The 24,092-nt window shown below is 45.8% G+C and overlaps 1 protein-coding gene across 7 annotated transcripts in view; it reads left to right on the top strand.

The window, feature by feature from the left end:
- The window catches only part of LOC129837593 (oxidation resistance protein 1-like), a 215,484-nt gene that overhangs the window by 162,543 nt on the left and 28,849 nt on the right, over positions 1-24,092 (top strand). For 5 of the 7 annotated variants that reach the window (XM_055903879.1, XM_055903878.1, XM_055903880.1 and 2 more), the window contains 2 exons: positions 14,952-15,059; positions 16,535-16,642. The exons of 1 other annotated variant lie outside the window; for it this stretch is intronic. In XM_055903879.1, coding sequence (XP_055759854.1) covers positions 14,952-15,059; positions 16,535-16,642 — 216 coding nt within the window. The remainder of the gene's footprint in view (positions 1-14,951; positions 15,060-16,534; positions 16,643-24,092) is intronic. One more of the 7 variants, XM_055903882.1, reaches the window with a different exon arrangement.

The following is a 24,092-nucleotide window of genomic DNA, read 5'->3' as shown; positions in this document are numbered from 1 at the left end:
ACAGTAGAGGGAGCACCTCCCTATCCACATCGACAGGGCAGTAGTGGAGAGGGTAGTAAGTTAAGTTCCTCGGCATACACATCACGGACAAACTGAAATGGTCCACCCACACAGACAGCGTGGTGAAGAAGGCGCAGCAGCGCCTCTTCAACCTCAGGAGGCTGAAGAAATTCGGCTTGTCACCAAAAGCAAAACTTCTACAGATGCACAATCGAGAGCATCCTGTCGGGCTGTATCACCGTCTGGTACGGCAACTGCTCCGCCCACAACCGTAAGGCTCTCCAGAGGGTAGTGAGGTCTGCACAACGCATCACCGGGGGCAAACTACCTGCCCTCCAGGACACCTACACCACCCGATGTCACAGGAAGGCCATAAAGATCATCAAGGACAACAACCACTGCCTGTTCACCCTGCTATCATCTAGAAGGCGAGGTCAGTACAGGTGCATCAAAGCAGGGGAAACACCTATCTCAAGGCCGTCAGACCGTTAAACAGCCATCACTAACATTGAGTGGCTGCTGCCAACATACTGACTCAACTCCAGCCACTTTAATAATGGAAAAATGTATGTAAAAAAAATGCTTCACTAGCCACTTTAAACAATGCCGCTTTAATATAATGTTTACATACTCTACATTACTCATCTTATATGTAACCTGTCCAGTTAAACCGCTGTATGGTCTTGGCCACCGTGCTGCAGCTCAATTTCAGGGTCTTGGCAATCTTCTTATAGCCCAGGCCATCTTTATGTAGAGCAACAATTCTTTTTTTTTTCAGATCCTCAGAGAGTTCTTTGCCATGAGATGCCATGTTGAACTTCCAGTGACCAGCCAGTATGAGGGAGTGTGAGAGCGATGACACCAAATTTAACACACCTGCTCCCCATTCACACCTGAGACCTTGTAACACTAACGAGTCACATGACACCGGGGAGGGAAAATGGCTAATTGGGTCCAATTTGGACATTTTCACTTAGGGGTGTACTCACTTTTGTTGCCAGTGGTTTAGACATTAATGGCTGTGTGTTGAGTTATTTTGAGGGGACAGCAAATTTACACTGTTATACAAGCTGTACACTCACTACTTTACATTGTAGCAAAGTGTCATTTCTTCAGTGTTGTCACATGAAAATATATACTCAAATATTTACAAAAATGTGAGGGGTGTACTCACTTTTGTGATATACTGTATATACTGTACTCTATACCATCTACTGCATCTTGCCATCTTTATGTAAGACATGTATCACTAGCCACTTTAAACAATGCCACTTTTATATGTTTACATACCCTACATTACTCAGCTCATATGTATATACTGTACTCTATACCATCTACTGACCTTGCCTATGCCGTTCTGTACCATCACTCATTCATATATTTTTATGTAAATATTCTTTATCCCTTTACACTTGTGTGTATAAGGTAGTTGTTGTGAAATTGTTAGGTTAGATTACTCGTTGGTTATTACTGCATTGTCGGAACTAGAAGCACAAGCATTTCGCTACACTCGCATTAACATCTGCTAACCATTTGTATGTGACAAATAAAATTTGACTTGATCTTGGGACAACGGCATGCCATATTAAGCCATGAAAACGCTCGTCACACTTATAATTAAGCCAAGCCCTCCTCACACTTAGCATTGATTTCTTCATCAAAACCCAGCCTTTTCGTGCTAACGCCAGATATTCCTCTCATAATTACAACAGTGAAAATAGCAAAAATATTCCTGACCCACCCCTGGACCTATAGCCCTACCGCCAGCGCCAAGATTTACCATTGAATTAGGTTTGTTAAAATAGAGCCCTGGGTTGTTATTTTACCTGACATGAATATGCTCCTCTTTTTAACTGGTTCTTTGGAGAATTTTGGCCTGGAGTCATACACAATCTTGTTTTTCTCCGACAGTTAATCCACAGATAAAAAAGGAAAACTAGTTTCGTTTTTAGTTAGTTATCTTTAATTACTCTCTTTTTGGTTTGTCAAGCATCCACGTGGGTTTGGGTTTTCTGATATCCAATAAGGATGGGACTTGCAGAGCGTGGAGTTTCTCAAATAGAACCAAGTACTATTTTAGCGCTTGGCTAGTCAGATGCTAGTTCACACGTGTGAGCGGTGTGGGTGAATTGATAAAATAACTTGTATGTGTACATTTATTTTGCAACGCTCGTGCATGCAACATGGCCGTTGTGGTTTGCCTCTAAGGCTGAGCTTCTGTTTTTGTATTTGAGCTTCTGTATTTCTCTGTTCTTCTGTATTTGTAGCGTTTGCAAATGATTCTGTTGGTGTCATATGTGACTGTCACAGACACAATATTCCTTCTTTATTCATTTTCCAATGTGACTGTTGAGTTCTTCTGACGCACACGTTAATACCTGCTTGCACTGCTTATGACTCTGTGTATGTGGGTGTGTGTGTACATGATGTCCGTGTGTTGTGTGCATGGCATGTGTGTAAGTTTTTTCTGTCTTTCCGTCTAGGCCCAAGACTGTCCTCCTGTCTGGGGAGAAGTTGTTTATCTTACGAGTGTAGAAGATCAGACAATGACATTCCTCCATGTTGTTTTGAATTGTTTCCTTCCTCTGTCCTATGAAGTCACCTAACTGAGCCAGTCTCATGACTGTTACACAGCCCCATGTTCTACCATTATACAACTCAGAGTCACTGTCAGCAGCCCTGTTTTTATACACACACACACACCGTCTGTTCGGTTCCCCTGCCTCTCCCACGAGCCCCCTCTCCCACACACTAGGAGTTCTTGACATCCCTGTCATTGTTAGTTGGTAGGCAGAACCCCACAGGACTTGTGAGTTATTTACCAGCTCAGGCACATGTCTCTGTAGTGCAGTTGTATAGCTACCAGAATAATCTGGCTAATGCACTTTAAAGGACACAGCTGGCTACAGGAAGTAGATCGAATAGTTGCCAGTCTGCCTCAATATCAACCCACACAGGCTGTTAGATCTGTGACACTCAGTCTGCATCCTCTAAGAGACATTGAAATAGCACACATACAGTACTGTACAAGCTGTAAGTTTGTTTATCCACTGGGCCAAATATACTGAGATGTCAACCAAACTGGATGATGATTGAATGTGAATGTCAGTTGTTTGCCTGGTGGGTTGGTATCATGTGAGTAAGGTCATATGGTGAAACAAGGCTCATATTGACATTCCTGTAAACATATGCTATTCCTTACCTCCAGTTAGTGTAGTCAGTGGTGCTATTTATGAACACCCCTCATTCACCATCTCCAGTCTAATACACTGCTACACTACACCAAGCCAGTCTGAATAGACTACTGAACTACATCAATCCAGACTGAATACACTACTACACTACACCAATCCAGTCTGAATACACTACTGCACTACACCAAGCCAGACTGAATACACTACTGCACTACACCAAGCCAGTCTGAATAAACTGCTACACTACACCAATCCAGTCTGAATACACTACTACACTACACCAATCCAGTCTGAATACACTACTGCACTACACCAAGCCAGTCTGAATACACTACTGCACTACACCAAGCCAGGCTGAATACACTACTGCACTACACCAAGCCAGTCTGAATACACTACTGCACTACACCAAGCCAGGCTGAATACACTACTGCACTACACCAATCCAGTCTGAATACACTACTGCACTACACCAAGCCAGACTGAATACACTACTGCACTACACCAAGCCAGGCTGAATACACTACTGCACTACACCAAGCCAGACTGAATACACTACTGCACTACACCAAGCCAGTCTAATACACTACTGAACTACACCAAGCCAGACTGAATACACTACTGCACTACACCAAGCCAGACTGAATACACTACTGCACTACACCAAGCCAGACTGAATACACTACTGCACTACACCAATCCAGTCTGAATACACAACTGAACTACACCAAGCCAGACTGAATACACTACTGCACTACACCAAGCCAGTCTGAATACACTACTGCACTACACCAAGCCAGACTGAATACACTACTGCACTACACCAAGCCAGACTGAATACACTACTGCACTACACCAAGCCAGGCTGAATACACTACTGCACTACACCAAGCCAGACTGAATACACTACTGCACTACACCAAGCCAGACTGAATACACTACTGCACTACACCAATCCAGACTGAATACACTACTGCACTACACCAAGCCAGGCTGAATACACTACTGCACTACACCAAGCCAGGCTGAATACACTACTGCACTACACCAAGCCAGACTGAATACACTACTGCACTACACCAAGCCAGACTGAATACACTACTGCACTACACCAAGCCAGTCTGAATACACTACTGCACTACACCAAGCCAGACTGAATACACTACTGCACTACACCAAGCCAGACTGAATACACTACTGCACTACACCAAGCCAGACTGAATACACTACTGAACTACACCAATCCAGACTGAATACACTACTGAACTACACCAATCCAGTCTGAATACACTACTGCACTACACCAAGCCAGTCTAATACACTACTACACTACACCAAGCCAGTCTGAATACACTACTACACTACACCAATCCAGTCTGAATACACTACTGCACTACACCAAGCCAGTCTGAATACACTACTGCACTACACCAAGCCAGACTGAATACACTACTGAACTACACCAATCCAGTCTGAATACACTACTGAACTACACCAATCCAGTCTGAATACACTACTGCACTACACCAATCCAGTCTGAATACACTACTGCACTACACCAAGCCAGTCTGAATACACTACTGCACTACACCAAGCCAGACTGAATACACTACTGCACTACACCAAGCCAGACTGAATACACTACTGCACTACACCAAGCCAGTCTGAATACACTACTGCACTACACCAAGCCAGACTGAATACACTACTGCACTACACCAAGCCAGTCTGAATACACTACTGCACTACACCAAGCCAGACTGAATACACTACTGCACTACACCAAGACAGACTGAATACACTACTGCACTACACCAAGCCAGTCTGAATACACTACTGCACTACACCAAGCCAGACTGAATACACTACTGCACTACACCAAGCCAGTCTGAATACACTACTGAACTACACCAAGCCAGACTGAATACACTACTGCACTACACCAAGCCAGACTGAATACACTACTGCACTACACCAAGCCAGTCTGAATACACTACTGCACTACACCAAGCCAGACTGAATACACTACTGCACTACACCAATCCAGTCTGAATACACTACTGCACTACAAAAAGCCAGTCTGAATAAACTACTGCACTACACCAAGCCAGACTGAATACACTACTACACTACACCAATCCAGTCAAATACACTACACCAATCCAGTCTGAATACACTACTGCACTACACCAAGCCAGTCTGAATACACTACTGCACTACACCAATCCAGACGGAATACACTACTGCACTACACCAAGCCAGACTGAATACACTACTGCACTACACCAAGCCAGACTGAATACACTACTACACTACACCAATCCAGTCTAATACACTACACCAATCCAGTCTGAATACACTACTACACTACACCAAGCCAGTCTGAATACACTACTGAACTATACCAATCCAGACTGAATACACTACTGCACTACACCAAGCCAGACTGAATACACTACTGCACTACACCAAGCCAGTCTCAATACACTACTACACTACACCAAGCCAGACTGAATACACTACTGAACTACACCAATCCAGACTGAATACACTACTGCACTACACCAAGCCAGACTGAATACACTACTGCACTACACCAAGCCAGACTGAATACACTACTGCACTACACCAAGCCAGTCTGAATACACTACTGCACTACACCAAGCCAGACTGAATACACTACTGCACTACACCAAGCCAGTCTGAATACACTACTGAACTACACCAATCCAGACTGAATACACTACTGCACTACACCAAGCCAGACTGAATACACTACTGAACTACACCAATCCAGACTGAATACACTACTGAACTACACCAAGCCAGTCTGAATACACTACTACACTACACCAATCCAGTCTAATACACTACACCAATCCAGTCTGAATACACTACTGAACTACACCAAGCCAGTCTGAATACACTACTGCACTACACCAAGCCAGTCTGAATACACTACTACACTACACCAAGCCAGTCTGAATACACTACTGCACTACACCAAGCCAGTCTGAATACGCTACTGCACTACACCAAGCCAGTCTGAATACACTACTGCACTACACCAAGCCAGTCTGAATACACTACTGCACTACACCAAGCCAGACTGAATACACTACTGCACTACACCAAGACAGACTGAATACACTACTGCACTACACCAAGCCAGTCTGAATACACTACTGCACTACACCAATCCAGTCTGAATACACTACTGCACTACACCAAGCCAGACTGAATACACTACTGCACTACACCAAGCCAGTCTGAATACACTACTGAACTACACCAAGCCAGACTGAATACACTACTGCACTACACCAAGCCAGACTGAATACACTACTGCACTACACCAAGCCAGTCTGAATACACTACTGCACTACACCAAGCCAGACTGAATACACTACTGCACTACACCAATCCAGTCTGAATACACTACTGCACTACAAAAAGCCAGTCTGAATAAACTACTGCACTACACCAAGCCAGACTGAATACACTACTACACTACACCAATCCAGTCAAATACACTACACCAATCCAGTCTGAATACACTACTGCACTACACCAAGCCAGTCTGAATACACTACTGCACTACACCAATCCAGACGGAATACACTACTGCACTACACCAAGCCAGACTGAATACACTACTGCACTACACCAAGCCAGACTGAATACACTACTACACTACACCAATCCAGTCTAATACACTACACCAATCCAGTCTGAATACACTACTACACTACACCAAGCCAGTCTGAATACACTACTGAACTATACCAATCCAGACTGAATACACTACTGCACTACACCAAGCCAGACTGAATACACTACTGCACTACACCAAGCCAGTCTCAATACACTACTACACTACACCAAGCCAGACTGAATACACTACTGAACTACACCAATCCAGACTGAATACACTACTGCACTACACCAAGCCAGACTGAATACACTACTGCACTACACCAAGCCAGACTGAATACACTACTGCACTACACCAAGCCAGTCTGAATACACTACTGCACTACACCAAGCCAGACTGAATACACTACTGCACTACACCAAGCCAGTCTGAATACACTACTGAACTACACCAATCCAGACTGAATACACTACTGCACTACACCAAGCCAGACTGAATACACTACTGAACTACACCAATCCAGACTGAATACACTACTGAACTACACCAAGCCAGTCTGAATACACTACTGCACTACACCAATCCAGTCTAATACACTACACCAATCCAGTCTGAATACACTACTACACTACACCAAGCCAGTCTGAATACACTACTGCACTACACCAAGCCAGTCTGAATACACTACTACACTACACCAAGCCAGTATGAATACACTACTGCACTACACCAAGCCAGTCTGAATACACTACTGCACTACACCAAGCCAGTCTGAATACACTACTGCACTACACCAATCCAGTCTAATACACTACTACACTACACCAATCCAGTCTGAATACACTACTGCACTACACCAAGCCAGTCTGAATACACTACTACACTACACCAAGCCAGACTGAATACACTACTGCACTACACCAAGCCAGACTGAATACACTACTACACTACACCAATCCAGTCTGAATACACTACTGCACTACACCAAGCCAGTCTGAATACACTACTACACTACACCAAGCCAGACTGAATACACTACTGCACTACACCAAGCCAGACTGAATACACTACTGCACTACACCAAGCCAGTCTGAATACACTACTGCACTACACCAAGCCAGACTGAATACACTACTGCACTACACCAAGCCAATCTGAATACACTACTGCACTACACCAATCCAGACTGAATACACTACTGCACTACACCAAGCCAGACTGAATACACTACTGAACTACACCAATCCAGACTGAATACACTACTGAACTACACCAAGCCAGTCTGAATACACTACTGCACTACACCAAGCCAGTCTGAATACACTACTACACTACACCAAGCCAGTCTGAATACACTACTGCACTACACCAAGCCAGTCTGAATACACTACTGCACTACACCAAGCCAGTCTGAATACACTACTGCACTACACCAAGCCAGACTGAATACACTACTGCACTACACCAAGCCAGTCTGAATACACTACTGCACTACACCAATCCAGTCTAATACACTACACCAAGCCAGACTGAATACACTACTACACTACACCAATCCAGTCTAATACACTACACCAATCCAGTCTGAATACACTACTACACTACACCAAGCCAGACTGAATACACTACTGAACTACACCAATCCAGACTGAATACACTACTGCACTACACCAAGCCAGTCTGAATACACTACTGCACTACACCAAGCCAGTCTGAATACACTACTGCACTACACCAAGCCAGACTGAATACACTACTGAACTACACCAAGCCAGTATGAATACACTACTGCACTACACCAAGCCAGTCTGAATACACTACTGCACTACACCAAGCCAGTCTGAATACACTACTGCACTACACCAAGCCAGTCTGAATACACTACTGCACTACACCAAGCCAGACTGAATACACTACTGCACTACACCAAGCCAGTCTGAATACACTACTGCACTACACCAAGCCAGACTGAATACACTACTGCACTACACCAAGCCAGTCTGAATACACTACTACACTACACCAAGCCAGTCTGAATACACTACTGAACTACACCAATCCAGACTGAATACACTACTGCACTACACCAATCCAGTCTGAATACACTACTGCACTACACCAATCCAGTCTGAATACACTACTGCACTACACCAAGACAGACTGAATACACTACTGCACTACACCAAGACAGACTGAATACACTACTGCACTACACCAAGCCAGACTGAATACACTACTGCACTACACCAAGCCAGACTGAATACACTACTGCACTACACCAAGCCAGACTGAATACACTACTGCACTACACCAAGCCAGACTGAATACACTACTGCACTACACCAAGCCAGACTGAATACACTACTGCACTACACCAAGCCAGGCTGAATACACTACTGCACTACACCAAGCCAGACTGAATACACTACTGCACTACACCAATCCAGACTGAATACACTACTGCACTACACCAAGCCAGACTGAATACACTACTGCACTACACCAAGCCAGGCTGAATACACTACTGCACTACACCAAGCCAGACTGAATACACTACTGCACTACACCAAGCCAGACTGAATACACTACTGAACTACACCAATCCAGACTGAATACACTACTACACTACACCAAGCCAGTCTAAATACACTACTGCACTACACCAAGCCAGACTGAATACACTACTGCACTACACCAATCCAGTCTAATACACTACTACACTACACCAATCCAGTCTGAATAAACTACTGCACTACACCAAGCCAGACTGAATACACTACTGCACTACACCAATCCAGACTGAATACACTACTGCACTACACCAATCCAGTCTAATACACTACTACACTACACCAAGCCAGTCTGAATAAACTACTGCACTACACCAAGCCAGACTGAATACACTACTGCACTACACCAAGCCAGTCTGAATACACTACTGAACTACACCAAGCCAGACTGAATACACTACTGCACTACACCAAGCCAGACTGAATACACTACTGAACTACACCAATCCAGACTGAATACACTACTGAACTACACCAATCCAGTCTGAATACACTACTGCACTACACCAAGCCAGTCTGAATACACTACTACACTACACCAATCCAGTCTGAATACACTACTGCACTACACCAATCCAGTCTAATACACTACTACACTACACCAAGCCAGTCTGAATACACTACTACACTACACCAATCCAGTCTGAATACACTACTGCACTACACCAAGCCAGTCTGAATACACTACTGCACTACACCAAGCCAGACTGAATACACTACTGAACTACACCAATCCAGTCTGAATACACTACTGAACTACACCAATCCAGTCTGAATACACTACTGCACTACACCAAGCCAGTCTGAATACACTACTGCACTACACCAAGCCAGACTGAATACACTACTGCACTACACCAAGCCAGACTGAATACACTACTGCACTACACCAAGCCAGTCTGAATACACTACTGCACTACACCAAGCCAGACTGAATACACTACTGCACTACACCAAGCCAGTCTGAATACACTACTGCACTACACCAAGCCAGACTGAATACACTACTGCACTACACCAAGACAGACTGAATACACTACTGCACTACACCAAGCCAGTCTGAATACACTACTGCACTACACCAATCCAGTCTGAATACACTACTGCACTACACCAAGCCAGACTGAATACACTACTGCACTACACCAAGCCAGTCTGAATACACTACTGAACTACACCAAGCCAGACTGAATACACTACTGCACTACACCAAGCCAGACTAAATACACTACTGCACTACACCAAGCCAGTCTGAATACACTACTGCACTACACCAAGCCAGACTGAATACACTACTGCACTACACCAATCCAGTCTGAATACACTACTGCACTACACCAAGCCAGTCTGAATAAACTACTGCACTACACCAAGCCAGACTGAATACACTATTACACTACACCAATCCAGTCTAATACACTACACCAATCCAGTCTGAATACACTACTGCACTACACCAAGCCAGTCTGAATACACTACTGCACTACACCAATCCAGACGGAATACACTACTGCACTACACCAAGCCAGACTGAATACACTACTGCACTACACCAAGCCAGACTGAATACACTACTACACTACACCAATCCAGTCTAATACACTACACCAAGCCAGTCTGAATACACTACTACACTACACCAAGCCAGTCTGAATACACTACTGAACTATACCAATCCAGACTGAATACACTACTGCACTACACCAAGCCAGACTGAATACACTACTGCACTACACCAAGCCAGTCTCAATACACTACTACACTACACCAAGCCAGACTGAATACACTACTGAACTACACCAATCCAGACTGAATACACTACTGCACTACACCAAGCCAGACTGAATACACTACTACACTACACCAAGCCAGTCTGAATACACTACTGCACTACACCAAGCCAGTCTGAATACACTACTGCACTACACCAAGCCAGACTGAATACACTACTGCACTACACCAAGCCAGTCTGAATACACTACTGAACTACACCAATCCAGACTGAATACACTACTGCACTACACCAAGCCAGACTGAATACACTACTGAACTACACCAATCCAGACTGAATACACTACTGAACTACACCAAGCCAGTCTGAATACACTACTACACTACACCAATCCAGTCTAATACACTACACCAATCCAGTCTGAATACACTACTACACTACACCAAGCCAGTCTGAATACACTACTGCACTACACCAAGCCAGTCTGAATACACTACTACACTACACCAAGCCAGTATGAATACACTACTGCACTACACCAAGCCAGTCTGAATACACTACTGCACTACACCAAGCCAGTCTGAATACACTACTGCACTACACCAATCCAGTCTAATACACTACTACACTACACCAATCCAGTCTGAATACACTACTGCACTACACCAAGCCAGTCTAAATACACTACTACACTACACCAAGCCAGACTGAATACACTACTGCACTACACCAAGCCAGACTGAATACACTACTACACTACACCAATCCAGTCTGAATACACTACTGCACTACACCAAGCCAGTCTGAATACACTACTACACTACACCAAGCCAGACTGAATACACTACTGCACTACACCAAGCCAGACTGAATACACTACTGCACTACACCAAGCCAGTCTGAATACACTACTGCACTACACCAAGCCAGACTGAATACACTACTGCACTACACCAAGCCAGTCTGAATACACTACTGCACCACACCAATCCAGACTGAATACACTACTGCACTACACCAAGCCAGACTGAATACACTACTGAACTACACCAATCCAGACTGAATACACTACTGAACTACACCAAGCCAGTCTGAATACACTACTGCACTACACCAAGCCAGTCTGAATACACTACTACACTACACCAAGCCAGTCTGAATACACTACTGCACTACACCAAGCCCGTCTGAATACACTACTGCACTACACCAAGCCAGTCTGAATACACTACTGCACTACACCAAGCCAGTCTGAATACACTACTGCACTACACCAAGCCAGACTGAATACACTACTGCACTACACCAAGCCAGTCTGAATACACTACTGCACTACACCAAGCCAGACTGAATACACTACTGCACTACACCAAGCCAGTCTGAATACACTACTGCACTACACCAATCCAGTCTAATACACTACACCAAGCCAGACTGAATACACTACTACACTACACCAATCCAGTCTAATACACTACACCAATCCAGTCTGAATACACTACTACACTACACCAAGCCAGACTGAATACACTACTGAACTACACCAATCCAGACTGAATACACTACTGCACTACACCAAGCCAGACTGAATACACTACTGCACTACACCAAGCCAGACTGAATACACTACTGCACTACACCAAGCCAGTCTGAATACACTACTGCACTACACCAAGCCAGTCTGAATACACTACTGCACTACACCAAGCCAGACTGAATACCCTACTGAACTACACCAAGCCAGTATGAATACACTACTGCACTACACCAAGCCAGTCTGAATACACTACTGCACTACACCAAGCCAGTCTGAATACACTACTGCACTACACCAAGCCAGTCTGAATACACTACTGCACTACACCAAGCCAGACTGAATACACTACTGCACTACACCAATCCAGTCTGAATACACTACTACACTACACCAAGCCAGTCTGAATACACTACTGAACTACACCAATCCAGACTGAATACACTACTGCACTACACCAATCCAGTCTGAATACACTACTGCACTACACCAAGACAGACTGAATACACTACTGCACTACACCAAGCCAGACTGAATACACTACTGCACTACACCACGCCAGACTGAATACACTACTGCACTACACCAAGCCAGACTGAATACACTACTGCACTACACCAAGCCAGACTGAATACACTACTGCACTACACCAAGCCAGGCTGAATACACTACTGCACTACACCAAGCCAGACTGAATACACTACTACACTACACCAATCCAGTCTGAATACACTACTGCACTACACCAAGCCAGACTGAATACACTACTACACTACACCAAGCCAGACTGAATACACTACTGCACTACACCAATCCAGTCTAATACACTACTACACTACACCAAGACAGACTGAATACACTACTGCACTACACCAAGCCAGTCTGAATACACTACTGCACTACACCAAGCCAGACTGAATACACTACTGCACTACACCAAGCCAGTCTGAATACACTACTGCACTACACCAAGCCAGTCTGAATACACTACTGCACTACACCAAGCCAGTCTGAATACACTACTGCACTACACCAAGCCAGACTGAATACACGATTGCACTACACCAATCCAGTCTGAATACACTACTGCACTACACCAAGCCAGTCTGAATAAACTACTGCATTACACCAAGCCAGACTGAATACACTACTACACTACACCAATCCAGTCTAATACACTACACCAATCCAGTCTGAATACACTACTGCACTACACCAAGCCAGTCTGAATACACTACTGCACTACACCAAGCCAGACTGAATACACTACTGCACTACACCAAGCCAGACTGAATACACTACTACACTACACCAATCCAGTCTAATACACTACACCAATCCAGTCTGAATACACTACTGAACTACACCAAGCCAGTCTGAATACACTACTGCACTACACCAAGCCAGTCTGAATACACTACTGCACTACACCAAGCCAGACTGAATACACTACTACACTACACCAAGCCAGTATGAATACACTACTGCACTACACCAAGCCAGTCTGAATAAACTACTGCACTACACCAAGCCAGACTGAATACACTACTGCACTACACCAAGCCAGACTGAATACACTGCTACACTACACCAATCCAGTCTAATACACTACACCAATCCAGTCTGAATACACTACTGCACTACACCAATCCAGTCTGAATACACTACTGCACTACACCAAGCCAGACTGAATACACTACTGCACTACACCAAGCCAGTCTGAATACACTACTGCACTACACCAAGCCAGACTGAATACACTACTGCACTACACCAAGCCAGTCTGAATACACTACTGAACTACACCAATCCAGACTGAATACACTACTGAACTACACCAATCCAGACTGAATACACTACTGCACTACACCAAGCCAGTCTGAATACACTACTGCACTACACCAAGCCAGTCTGAATACACTACTGAACTACACCAATCCAGTCTAGTACACTACTGCACTACACCAATCCAGTCTGAATACACTACTGCACTACACCAAGCCAGTCTGAATACACTACTGAACTACACCAAGCCAGTCTGAATACACTACTGAACTACACCAAGCCAGTCTGAATACACTACTGAACTACACCAAGCCAGTCTGAATACACTCCTACACACCAAGTCCATGTTAATCTCTGAGAGGGGAATATAAGACAGCAGAGTTTCTCTCCTTCTCATGTGGGACCCAGGAGGACCAGCCAGCCAAGCACAGTACAAGAGTTTTGATATTCTGTGCTTCTCTTCTGTTTTGTGGTCCTCCAGGTGGAGACGCGGGACACACTGAACAACATAGCGCTCAAGTTTGACACCACACCCAACGAGCTGGTTCAGCTCAACAAGCTGTTCTCCAGAGCCGTCTGTCCTGGCCAGGTGTGAACACGATCTACTCTACACCCATCACTGGTTTCTTCCTTTCAGAGATCCCTTGGGCAGCTCCTTTTGGTTCCAGCCCCATACTAGCACACCTTATTCAAATAGTCAACTACTGTAGTCACAAACCCCTTGATTAGGTTGAATCAGGTGTGCTAATACTGGGCTGTAACACAAATGTACAGTCCTGGAGGAGTTCCCTGAGGAATGGATTGGAGAACACCAATCTACTACACTCATGCTTGGTGTGTCTCTCTCACTGCATCTATCCTCCATGCCACAACCACTAACACTCACCCACTCCTCATCCCTGCTCACTCTTCCCACTGATTCTGTCAATGGCATATACTGGTGTCACTACTAACCACTCACAAGAGTTAAAACAATCTGTGTGTTTATTCCACTAAGAAATCTGTGTCATGGGAAACAGAGTGTTGAAATCCCTCCAGTCCTCAGGCAATACCATTAAAAAGGTTCAACTTCATGGGTCCTGTTCATTAGGAGTAAAACTTTTCACATTAAAAAATGAAAAACAAGCATGTCTTATTGGGCAAAGTTCAGATAGTACCCCCCTCCTTTACATAGATTTGGATTGTTTCGTTCCGTAGCTACAGAACAGAACCCTGATAAAGCCATTTTGCTGGGCTCAATGTCTCATCTTTTGGTTGTTTCCTATTGAATTCTCTCTCTGAGGCTCCAAGTAGCACCCTAAAACATGACAAACAGCCAAAGTTGGTCTTTTCCTGGCATCAGAACCAGAGCCACTCGAATCTACTTAAATGGAGAGTCAAGGCAGGAAGTCTGCAATCACATTGGCAGTCAGAGTCAGTAGCAGCTCTCAGCAACATGATGCACAATGCAGGGTTGTTGATGTTGTTTCCAACCAGCCAGCCACCTCTGGAGGGCTCTCAGCATCTCTACTGGGTTCCATGACCAAACACTGCCCTAGCACCACCAATATTATCACATGTGGAACACACACACACACACACACACACTGGGACCAGAAAAACTCCACTCCTGTTCTGTCCCTTGCTACACTTGTCAGCATTAGCCTGCCATGGCGTCACACTGGGCCTATTCAGTCAGAACACTCACCACCACTTAACTGTCTGGCCCTGCTCTCAGGGGGACAAGGAGACACAAGTAGGGCCTCTCAAGATCCTTAACGCCAACAACACATGCTAATCTAGTGCTTGAACAACAGACACACTCGCAGGACAATAACTAAATTCAACATACCCTATGATGACTTAGTCATATCATTATGAACTCTGAAAAACATCAGACATCGGGTGAGATATATTACATCTGATGGTTTTAGGACACGCAAATTGTGCTCTCACTTTTTGTTGTTTGTCTGTCTTGGGATGTCATAAATCATGCTGAAAATATTTTCATAGTCACTCTTTGCATGTATGTTCCTTTCTCTGTGTGTCGGCCTGTTTAAATCCAGACATGGATTGTGTTTGCAGGTTCTGTATGTTCCTGATCCTGAGCACAAATCCAGTGTGGGGAGCTCCCCTTCCCTTAGCCCCATCAGCCCTCTGTCTCCCACCTCCTCAGAAGCTGACTTAGAGAAGGTGTGTATGTTGGCATTCCCACACGCACTCGCAATGAACGCGTCGGCATTCTCCCTTCACCATGCGTCTGCTCACAAGCACACACACACTGTAACGGTAATCCTCCTCCTCTTCATCAGAAGAGGAGGAGTAGTGATCGAACCAAGGCGCAGCGTAGTGAAATGACATGATTTATTGAACACGACGAAAAAACAAACTAAACTTGTATAAACAAACAAAACAAATAAACGATGCAGACAGACCTGAACGACGAACTTACATATAACGTGAAGAACGAAATGAACAGGAACAGACTACATAAAACGAACAAACCGCAAACAGTCCTGTATGGTGCAAACATATACACAGACACAGGAGACAATCACCCACAACGAACACTGTGAAAACACCTACCTAAATATGACTCTTAATTAGAGGAACGCCAAACACCTGCCTCTAATTAAGAGCCATACCAGGCAACCCATAAACCAACATAGAAACAGAAAACATAGAATGCCCACCCAAACTCACGTCCTGACCAACTAACACATATAACAAACTAACAAAAATAGGTCAGGAACGTGACATAACCCCCCCCATAAGGTGCGAACTCCGGGCGCACCAGCACAAAGTCTAGGGGAGGGTCTGGGTGGGCATCTGACCACGGTGGTGGCTCAGGCTCCGGGCGAGGTCCCCACCCCACCATAGTCAATCCCAGCTTCCATCTCCCCCTATGAATGTCCACCCTCATCTTCCCCCCACAAAATCCTTTTGGTAACATCAACAACCGGGGCAGCACCGGGACTGAGGGATAGATCAAGACAGAGGGATAGCTCAAGACAGAGGGATAGATCAGGATAGAGAGGTAGCTCAGGATAGAGAGGTAAATCAGGATAGAGGGGCAACTCCGGACTGAAAGGCAGCTCCGGACAGAGAGACAGCTCTGGACTGAGGGGCAGTTCTGGGTAAATAGCCGCTCCGGGCTAAGGGACAGCTCATGACTGGCTAACGGCTCTGGACGCTCATGGCTGGCTGACGGCTCTCGACGCTCATGGCTCGCTGACGGCTCTGGACGCTCATGGCTCGCTGACGGCTCTGGACGCTCATGGCTGGCTGAAGGCTCTGGACGCTCATGGCTCACTGACGGCTCTGGCAGATCCTGTCTGGTTGGCGGCTCTGGCAGATCCTGTCTGGTTGGCGGCTCTGGCAGATCCTGTCTGGTTGGCGGCTCTGGCAGATCCTGTCTGGTTGGCGGCTCTGGCAGATCCTGTCTGGTTGGCGGCTCTGGCAGATCCTGTCTGGTTGGCGGCTCTGGCAGATCCTGTCTGGTTGGCGGCTCTGGCAGATCCTGTCTGGTTGGCGGCTCTGGCAGATCCTGTCTGGTTGGCGGCTCTGGCAGATCCTGACTGATAACTGGCTCTAGCGGCTCCTGACTGACTATCGGCTCTGACGGCTCGGGACAGATGGGCGGCTCTAATGGCTCAGGACAGACGGATGGCTCAGACGTCGCTGGGGAGACGGATGGCTCAGACGGCGCTGGGGAGACGGATGGCTCAGACGGCACTGGGGAGACGGATGGCTCAGATGGCGCTGCGGAGACGGATGGCTCAGACTGCACCTGTCTGGCGGAAGGCTCTGGCTGCTCCTGTCTGGCGGAAGGCTCTGTAGGCTCATGGCAGACGGGCAGCTTTGCTGGCTCATGGCAGACAGGCAGTTCATGCGCCGTTGGGCAGACGGCAGACTCTGGCCGGCTGAGACGCACTGTAGGCTTGGTGCGTGGTGCCGTAACTGGAGGCACCTGACTGAGGACACGCACTTCAAGCCTAGTGCGGGGAGCAGGGACAGGGCACACTGGACTCTCAAAGCGTGCTATATTCCTGGTGCGTGGTACCGGCACTGGTGGCACCGGGCTGAGTGCACGCACATCAGGACGAGTACGGGGAGAAACAACAGTGTGCACAGGACTTAGGAGACGCACATGTGGCTTAGTGCGCGGTGCCGGAACTGGAGGCACTAGGCTGGAGACACGCACCATAGGGAGAGTGCGTGGAGGAGGCACAGGGCTCTGAAAACGCACTGGAAGCCTGGTGCGTGGTGTAGGCACTGGTGGTACTGGGCTGGGGCGGGGAGGTAGTGCCGGAAATACCGGACCGTGAAGGCGTACTGGCTCCCTTGAGCACCGAGCCTGCCCAACCTTACCTGGTTGAATGCTCCCCGTCGCCTGACCAGTGCGGGGAGGTGGAATAACCCGCACCGGGCTATGTAGGCGAACCGGGGACACCATGCGTAAGGCTGGTGCCATGTAAGCCGGCCCGAGGAGACGCACTGGAGACCAGACGCGTTGAGCCGGCCTCATGACACCTGGCTCAATGCCCAATCTAGCCCTACCAGTGCGGGGAGGTGGAATAACCCGCACTGGGCTATGCACTCGTACAGGAGACACCGTGCGCTCTACTGCGTAACACGGCGCCTGCCCGTACTCCCGCTCTCCACGGTAAGCCTGGGAAGTGGGCGCAGGTCTCCTACCTGCCCTTGGCCCACTACCTCTTAGCCCCCCCCCCAATACATTTTTGGGGTCTCCTCTCGGACTTCCAGCCACGTCTCCTTGCTGCCTCCTCATACCAACGCTCTTGGGCTCTCGCTGCCTCCATCTCCTCACGAGCGCGGCGATATTCTCCCGACTGTGCCCATGGACCTTTCCCGTCCAATATTTCCTCCCAAGTCCATGATTCCTGTGTATAATCCTGCTTGACTTCACGCCGCTTGGTTCTGGATTGGTGGGTGATTCTGTAACGGTAATCCTCCTCCTCTTCATCAGAAGAGGAGGAGTAGTGATCGAACCAAGGCGCAGCGTAGTGAAATGACATGATTTATTGAACACGACGAAAAAACAAACTAAACTTGTATAAACAAACAAAACAAATAAACGATGCAGACAGACCTGAACGACTAACTTACATATAACGTGAAGAACGAAATGAACAGGAACAGACTACATAAAACGAACAAACCGCAAACAGTCCCATATGGTGCAAACATATACACAGACACAGGAGACAATCACCCACAACGAACACTGTGAAAACACCTACCTAAATATGACTCTTAATTAGAGGAACGCCAAACACCTGCCTCTAATTAAGAGCCATACCAGGCAACCCATAAACCAACATAGAAACAGAAAACATAGAATGCCCACCCAAACTCACGTCCTGACCAACTAACACATATAACAAACTAACAGAAATAGGTCAGGAACGTGACACACACACATACGTACAACACCTATCATAGAGTGAGATAGAAGGCTTTATCAGAAATCCTGCATAAATATCTATCACAAATCCGATTTAAAATGTAAAGGGCCAACTCTCATACTGTCCAAACAATCCAGGACAGACAATAAGCGATGCGTTATATTTCATGAGCAGAATAAGTCTGTAATGTACTAATTCTCCATTGATAGCTGACCTACAGTATACAGACTTGATGTATGGCTCTGGCTCCAGGTAATAGAATGGCTCTTTGTTCTGCCCATTAACCTAACATCACTGTAACTATTGCTTAACTTCCCTCACACAATTCTGCTCTGGGGCGGTGATAGCTGAAATGCCACTGCTTTTACTGTTCCATTTAGTCTCCATTTAAAGAAGCATGCAGCCAATAAAGTTAGTTTGTTATTTACTGAACGGTCGTGTTGACAACCTCAGTATATAAGAGGGAATAATGTGTTAGTTGAGTGTAATCCAAGGGAGGGACAGGGGATCAAATATCTGCAGGTTTTCACTGTTCCAGCAACTATGGTGGATCTGTAACCATGTCAGTGCAGTATAGCTTGGGAAAATGTGGTGTGGTTGGTTCTAGCAGGTCTGGAATCAGGCCTATCTAGTCCTCTGTAAAGGAATACTGGAAGCTGACATGTTCCACTGTTCTCAGGTCAGGAGTGTCACCCTCCTGCTCCGTAGATTGCCCTCTCCACCCTGCCCAACCCGGCACCAAACGAGCCCATCATTAAACACACAGGAACCTTCTGACCCCAAAAGAAATATGACTGTTTGTCCCAGGTGGTCTCCATGGCGACCAGGCACTGTTTTGTCAGAATGTTATCAGAAAATGGGTTCCTCTGCTACTGCTGCCTTGCCAAACTAGCTGCATAAATTCAACACTACTCAAGCTGAAAGAAGGATCCCGTTCGTTAGTTTATTTAGCGCTTATCTATTTAGGTCATGCCTATAAGAACATGAGCCTATTTCTTGGCTCTCAGCGGAGGACGAGGATCTGAGGGAGAAGGGCTGTGTGTGACTGTGGAGAAATTAAGCCTTTTAGTGTGATGCTCTGTCTGATATTTAGAGAAACTAATGAACGGAGCTCGTTCTCTCAGATGACCAGCGAGACAGCCTGCATGTCCCAAATGGCACCCTATGCCCCATGTAGTGCAATGCTTTTGACCAGAGCGCTATGGGCCCTGGTCAAAAGTAGTGCACTACATAGGGAATAGGGTCTCATTTGGAACGCGTACAGCAGTTATTCCAGAGAGAGGAAGCATGATGTGTTACTAGGACAGACAGGGGAGTGTAAATCACCTCAACAGGACGTGGAGTAAAGATCCAGTATGGTTTACAAGGTAGAGGAGGAAGGACCTTAACCTGCACAATGCTTTTTCTAAACCTCAATGATCTTTTTTGTTGCTACACACACAGGAGGCTGGTGGCACCTTAATTGGGGAGGACGGGCTCGTGGTAATGGCTGGAGTGCATTAGGTGGAATGGTATCAAATACATCAAACACGGTTTGATGCCATTCCATTGAATCCGTTCCAGACATTATTATGAGCCGTCCTCCCCTTAGCAGGCTCCACTGGCCGCACAGAACAGGCTGTAATGTCTGGCAGGCATGAAATGTCATGGCTGGCTAGCCATCGTGCTGGCATTCGAATCTCACGCTGTGACCATAGCCAGCCTAGCTCACTGTCCTCCAGACCTCTCTCCCTCTCCTATCCTGTTCTGTTGTGTCCTGGCACCCTTACTTCCTTCCTTCTGTTGCACAGAACAGAGTAGGCCTCTATTTTTAGGGCCAGGGAAATAGGACTAGTGTAAATTACCTGCCTAGCCCACTGCAGGGTGGCTGGTGCCCAATGGGCTGGTTCCAAACCACAGCTGCTCAGGTAACCCAGCCCGGACCTTGGGGTTTCACCTCTACTCTGCCACCTTGCCAACATCCTCCTGTCTCTATAGGAGAATCAGGAAGAAAGGTTCAAGGGATGCAACCAATGAATTTACAGTATATGTTTTTTCTGCTCATGGTTGCAGAACATGGACATGTCCACATGGGGGAGCTGTGGTTAAATCTTCCACAGTATTCCACTTCTAGCCTTCTACTCTCTCTCTCTGCCTTTGATGTCCAGTCTACATTACAGCCTGTCTGCAAGGCCATACTGTACAGGACGGAAACTCAGGGCATTGGCAGGCAGGTGGTTTGTCCTGAAGGGGTCTGGGAAGGAATGAATTCCTTGTCCTAGTCACTAGTCATTCTATTCTGTTATTTTCTATTGTAGTGTAAATGGCACTGGGTGTTATGGAGTGTTAATATATGGGGTCAAACATTTTGCTAAAAGAGTCCCTCGGTCTTCCTCTCTGCACTAAAGATCCTCATGAATTATTATAGCAGTGTTCCCCAACTAGCAGGTGGTTTTGGGTTTGGTGGAGTTTTTTGACCCCCAAGTTTTCTGAGAAAAAAATATACATTACCAGTACCAGTCTAAAGTTTGGACACACCTACTCATTCAATGGTTTTTTGAACAAAAATATCAACGCAACATAACAATTTCTAAGATTGTACTGAGTTAAAGTTCACATAAGGAAATCAGTCAATTAAAATAAATTCATTAGGCCCTAATCTATGGATTTCACATGACTGGGAAAACAGATAGGCATCTGTTGGTCACAGATACAGTTGAAGTCGAAAGTTTATACACTTAGGTTGGAGTCATTAAGACTCATTTTTCAACCACTCCACAAATTTCTTGTTTTGGCATGTCGGTTAGGACATCTACTTTGTGCATGACATAAGTCATTTTTCAAACAATTGTTTACAGACAGATTATTTCACTTATAATTCACTGTATCACAATTCCAGTGGGTCAGAAGAGTACATACACTAAGTTGACGGCGGCAGGGTAGCCTAGTGGTTAGAGCGTTGGGCTAGTAACCGAAAGGTTGCAAGTTCAATTCCCCGAGCTGACAAGGTACACATCTGTCGTTCTGCCCCTGAACACGGCAGTTAACCCACTGTTCCTAGGCCGTCATTGAAAAATAAGAGTTTGTTCTTAACTGACTTGCCTAGTTAAATAAAAAATAAAAAATAAAAAAATAAAATAAAAAAAAGGTTAAATGTAAGTCGCTCTGGATAAGAGCGTCAGCGAAATGACGTAAATGTTGACTGTGCCTTTAAACAGCTTGGAAAATTCCAGAAAATTATGTCATGGCTTTAGAAGGTTCTGATAGGCTAATTGACATCATTTGAGTCAATTGGAGGTGTACCTGTGGATGTATTTCAAGGCCTACCTTCAAACTCAGTGCTTCTTTGCTTGACATCATGGGAAAATCAAAAGAAATCAGCCAAGACCTCAGAAATAAAATTGGAGACCTCCACAAGTCTGGTTCATCCAGGGAGCAATTTCCAAACGCCTGAAGGTACCACGTTCATCTGTACAAATGATAGTACGCAAGTATGAACACCATGGGATCACGCAGCCATCATACTGCTCAGGAAGGAGATGCTTTCTGTCTCCAAGAGATGAACGTACTCTGGTGCGAAAAGTGCAAATAAATCCCAGAACAACAGCAAAGGACTTTGTGAAGATGCTGGAGGAAACAGGTACAAAAGTATCTATATCCACAGTAAAACGAATCCTATATCGACATAACCTGAAAGGCCACCTCAGCAAGGAAGAAGCCACTGCTCCAAAACCGCCATTAAAAAAGCCAGACTACGGTTTGCAACTGCACATGGGGACAAAGATCGTACTTTTTGGATAAATGTCCTCTGGTCTGATGAAACAAAAATAGAACTGTTTGCCCATAATGACCATCGTTATGTTTGGAGGAAAAAGTGGGAGGCTTGCATGCCGAAGAACACCATTCCAACCGTGAAGCACAGGGGTGGCAGCATCATGTTGTGGGAGTGCATGGCTGCAGAAGGGACTGGTGCACTTCACAAAATAGATGGCATCATGAGGTAGGAAAATTATGTGGATATATTGAAGCAACATCTCAAGACATCAGTCAGGAAGTTAAAGCTTGGTCGCAAATAGGTCTTCCAAATGGAGAATGACCCCAAGCATACTTCCAAAGTTGTGGCAAAATGGCTTAAGGACAACAAAGTCAAGGTATTGGAGTGGCCATCACAAAGCCCTGACCTCAATCGTATAGAAAATTTGTTTGGCAGAACTGAAAAGGTGTGTGTGAGCAAG

The sequence above is a fragment of the Salvelinus fontinalis genome, chromosome 38 (genome assembly GCF_029448725.1).
Source record: "Salvelinus fontinalis isolate EN_2023a chromosome 38, ASM2944872v1, whole genome shotgun sequence".
In the NCBI taxonomy this organism is placed as follows: domain Eukaryota; kingdom Metazoa; phylum Chordata; class Actinopteri; order Salmoniformes; family Salmonidae; genus Salvelinus; species Salvelinus fontinalis.
Note: the sequence above shows the minus strand (reverse complement) of the source record. Positions and strands in the feature narration are given on the sequence as shown.